The sequence below is a fragment of the Eimeria mitis genome, genomic scaffold (genome assembly GCF_000499745.2).
Source record: "Eimeria mitis Houghton genomic scaffold, Emh_scaff1778, whole genome shotgun sequence".
Taxonomy (NCBI): domain Eukaryota; phylum Apicomplexa; class Conoidasida; order Eucoccidiorida; family Eimeriidae; genus Eimeria; species Eimeria mitis.
In genome coordinates, this window is record NW_013570095.1 from 4,073 (window position 1) to 8,618 (window position 4,546).

The window sequence follows — 4,546 nt, forward strand, 5'->3', positions numbered from 1 at the left end:
CTGCTGCTGCTGATGTTTTGTGTTGTATTGTTGCTGTCGAAGGGCCCCACAAAGCGCAGACAGTGCATGTGGTGTCTCTGCAGCAAATGCAGTGTATCTTCAGCTCCGTGGATCTCCGTTTGGTGTCTCCGCTGCTGCGTAGCTGCGGCTCTTGCGCGCAGCTGCAGCTGCAGCAGCTGCTGCTGCAGCAGCACCAACACATACACCAACACACCCAAGATCTCGCGGCCTCAGCAGAGGCAGCAGCAAACAGCAGCAGCAGCAGCAGCAGCAACAGCAGCAGCAGCAGCAGCAGCAGGAATGCTGGGCCCATGGCTGTGGACTCCGCTGATATTTTGCGGTCTCCTGGTGACGGTGAAGACGCGGAGATGGGGTCCCCTCAGCAGCATACTGCAGCAGCAGCAGCAACAGCCAGAGCCGCAGCAGCAGCAGCAGCAGCAGCAGCAGCAGCTCTTGCTGAAGAGGGATTGATAGATGCAAGACGGTCAGTAACATGTGTCTCTGCTGACCCTCTGCCGCTCTCCCGTGCAGCTGTCTCTGTTGCGGGTGGAGCTGCTGCTGCTGCTACTGCAGCAGCAGCAGCAGCAGCAGCAGCAACAGCAGCAGCAGCAGCAGCAGCAGCAGAATCAGAAGAGCTGCAAGAGGAAGTGCTGAATGCAGAGCTCGTGCTGCTGGACCCCTCCACCGACGTGGGCCCCACGCTGGTGGTATTCTTGACGGGGAGGCCCCCGCTGCTGTATCGGGGTTTTGCTGCTGTCTCTGCTGCTGCACCTGCTGCTGCTGCTGCTGCAGCAGAGACAACAGCAGCTGCTGCAGGGGGGCTTGAGGATGCGAGCGAAGGAGACAGAAAGGAGACACTGCAGCAGCAGCAGAGCTCTGTCTCCTTTCCCTCGGCCTTCAGCCTCGTACCCCACAGCTGCACGGAGTGTATCCCCTCGCTTCAGAGGCCCCCAGCAGCAACAACAGCAGCAGCAGCAGCAGCAGCAGCAGGAGATGCGGGTGCTGCTGCTGCAGAGCCTTCTGTACAGTTCGCTGTCTCCTCGGGATACACCACAGCAGCGCAGCAAGTGCTGCAGTGGGGTGGGGGTGTCTCCTTGGTTGTCCCCCCGTTGCCTTTGCCTGAGCTCTCTAACCCTGCGCAGCAGCAGCAGCAGCAGCAGCAGCTGCTGCTGCAGCAGCAGCAGCAGCAGCTACCAGTTCTATGGCTCTGCAGCAGCCGCAACGAGCTGTACGTACACCCCAGCGAACGCAGAGATATACTCAGTGCTGCTGCTTTTGTTTGGGGGGGGGGGCCCCCAGGGGCCTTCGCTCTGCTGCACAGCAGGGGCTCGTTGCTGTGTCTGTGTGACGTGGGTTCTCCCTTTGACGGTAGTTGCTGCTGGCCGCATGCAGCAGCAGCAGCAGCAGCAGCAACAGCAGCAGCAGAAGCAGCAGCAGGAGCAGCAAAAACTTTCGGACCCTACAGACTCGATGGGCCCCTACCTTTCTCCTCCTTCTCTTTGGGGGCCTCCACCACCCACGTAGCTGTCTCCTCTGGCTGTGAGTATGTATTGCCTGCTAACTATCTCTCGGACCTAGCAGCAGCAGCAGCAGCAGCAGCAACAACATCAGCAGCAGCAGCAGAAGCAGCAGCAGCAGCAGCAGCAGCAAGAGGGGGACGGCTGGTTGCTGTCTCCGTATATCACCCCACAGAAGAAACAGAACAAATCAAAGAAGTGCTGCGGGCCCGCAACGTGCTGCAGCGGGCGCATCTGTTGCTGCAGGGTCGTTCAGGCTCAGCAGCAGCAGCAGGAGCAGCAGCAGCAGCAGCAGCAGGAGGAGCAGCAGCAGGAGACGGAGTATTATATGAGGATAATAGTATATGTTATGGGGCTGCAGCAGCAGGAGACAGCCTATATAATAATAAAATACAACCAAACCCCTATCTCTCTGCATGCGTTGACGGCAGAGTAGAGGTAGAGGGAGAGGTGGGGAGACAGTACGAAATTCTTCTCTTTCATCAAGACTACCTCCACACGCCCCTGGGGTCAGTTGCTGTCTCCTTTCTGTCTCCTTTTGTCTCTTTTTGTCTCCGTCTGTCTCCGCCTGTCTCTTTCTGTCTCCTGCTGTCTCCGCCTGTCTCCGCCGGTCTCCTTTCTGTCTCCTGCTGTCTCCTTTCTGTATTCTTTTTGTCAGCTGCTGTCTCCTGCTGTCTCCTTTTGTCTCCGCCTGTCTCCGCCTGTCTCCTTCTGTCTCCTTTCTGTCTGCTTTTGTCGGCAGCTGTCTCCTGCTGTCTCCGCCTGTCTCTTTCTGTCTCCGTCTGTCTCCGTCTGTCTCCTGCTGCCTCCTTCTGTCTCCGCCTGTCTCCGCCTGTCTCCGCCTGTCTCCTTTCTTTCTTCTTTTTCTCATTTCTGTCTCTGTCTGCTTTCTGTCTCCTTTTGTTCCCTTCTGTCTCTTTTCTTTCTTCTTTCTCTCTTATCTGTCTCCTTCTGTCTCCTTTCTGTCTCTTTTTGTCTCTTTCTGTCTCCTTCTGTCTCCCTTGTGTCTCTTTCTTTCTTCTTTCTCTTTTCTCTGCCTCCTTTCTGTCTCCTCTGTGTCTTTTCTGTCTCCCCTCTCTCTCCTTTCTCTTTTCTCTGTCTCCTCTCTGTCTCCCCTCTGTCTCCTCTCTGTCTCCTCTCTGTCTCCTTTTCGTCTCCTTTCGCTGTCTCCTCTTTGTCTCCTCTCCGTCTCACTTCTCCCCTCTCTGTCTCCTCTCTGTCTCCTATCTGTCTCCGTTCTCTCCTCCCTGTCTCGTTTCTATCATCCCTGTCTCCTCTGCCTCCTCTGTCTCCTCTGTCTCCTCTGTCTCCCCTGCCTCCTCTGTCTCCTCTGTCTCTTCTGTCTCCTCTGTCTCTATTCTCTCCTCTGTCTCCTCTGTTTTCTTTGTTTTCTGTCTCCTGTCTCTAATCTCTCCCCTCTCTCCCCTTCCCTTTGTCTGTTCTCTCTTTTGTCTCTTGTCTCCTGTCTCCTTTCTCTCTTCTCTCTTCTGTCTGTCTCTTCTGTCTCCTCTATATATCTGGTGTCTCCTTTCTCCTTTCTCTCCTCTGTCTCCTTTCTCTATATTTCCTGTCTCTTTTATATATTTTCATATCTTTATCTATCTATCTCTTTCTGCGTTTCTCACTATCTTTATGACATCCCCATCAACTCCAGCTGCCGCTACTCCTGCTGCTGCTGCTGCTGCTGCTGCTGCTGCTGCTGCTGCTGCTGCTGCTGCTGCTGCTGGTGTGTGTGTACAGGTCATTCCTACTGGGCCCGTGTGAGGCCGTGCTGTCTCTGCAGTTTGTCTCTATAGACGCAGTAGAGTTTCTTGCTGTGGGTGTGGGGCAGCCGCTGAGCGAGGCGGTGGAGACAGAGGGGCGGCTGCTGCTGTTGCTGTTGCTCATACTGCTTCTACTGCTGTTCCTGCTGCTGCTGCTGTTTCTGCTGTTGCTGCTGCGACTACTGCTGTTGCTGCTACTACTACTCCTGCTGCTGCCGCTGTTGCTGCCCCTGCTGTTGCTGCTGTTACTACTGCTGCTGCTGCTGTTACTGCTGCTGCTGCTGCTGCTGCTGTTGCTGCTGCTGCTGCTGCTGCAGGGGGAGGGCCTTGGTTTGTTTTCTAGTTTTGTGTTTGAGGGCCCTGTCTCCGTCGTTGGGGACTTCGCGCCGTCTGCTGCAGAGAGACACTACCTGCTGCACTCCGTTGGTAAACGCCTATTCATACATGTAAGCAGCAGCAGCAGCAGCAGCAGCAGCAGCAACAGTAGTAGTAGTAGTAGTAGCAGCAGCAGCAGCAGCAGCAGCGAGAGTCGTGGTAGTAGCAGCAGCAGCAACAGTAGCTGTGGTAGCAGCAGCAGCAGCAGTACAAGGAGCTGCAGCAAAAGCAAGGGAGACAGGAGACACCCGAGATGTTGCGGGCAGAAAGGAGGGGGAGAGAGAGGAGACAGACATAATGTAATAGATAGAGAGAAAGGAGACAGATAAAAAGGAGACAGATAGAAAGGAGACAGCTAGAAAGGAGACAGATAGAAAGGAGACAGGTAGAGAGGAGACAGACATAATGTAATAGATAGAGAGAAAGGAGACAGATAGAAAGGAGACAGATAGAAAGGAGACAAAGAGAAAGGAGACAAAGAGAAAGGCGACAAAGAGAAAGGAGACAAATAGAAAGGAGACAGATATAATGTAATAGATAGAGAGAAAGGAGACAAAGAGAAAGGAGACAGATAGAAAGGAGACAGATAGAAAGGAGACAGATAGAAAGCAGACAAAGAGAATGGAGACAGACAGAATGTAATAGATAGAGAGAAAGGAGACAGATAGAAAGGAGACAAAGAGAAAGGGGACAGATAGAGAGGAGACAAAGAGAAAGGAGACAGATAGAAAGGAAACAGATATAATGTATACAGAAAGGAGACAAAGAGAGAAAGGAGACAGGGACAGAAGGGAGACAGCAAACAAAAGCCGAAAAAAAGAAACAAAAAAAAAACCCTAAACCAAAAAGAAAAAAAAGAAACAAAAGGAGACGAAAGGAGACAAAAGGAGA

The 4,546-nt window shown here is 53.4% G+C and overlaps 1 protein-coding gene across 1 annotated transcript in view; it reads left to right on the top strand.

Annotated features, from left to right (window-relative positions):
• Window positions 1-3,984, top strand: part of EMH_0043360 (uncharacterized protein) — a gene marked incomplete at both ends in the record, with an annotated part of 7,546 nt that extends 3,562 nt beyond the window's left edge. The window contains 3 exons of the mRNA XM_013495836.1: window positions 93-2,026; window positions 3,258-3,395; window positions 3,624-3,984. Of these exons, the coding sequence (XP_013351290.1) occupies window positions 93-2,026; window positions 3,258-3,395; window positions 3,624-3,984 (2,433 nt within the window). The remainder of the gene's footprint in view (window positions 1-92; window positions 2,027-3,257; window positions 3,396-3,623) is intronic.
• Window positions 3,985-4,546: the final 562 nt, after the last annotated feature.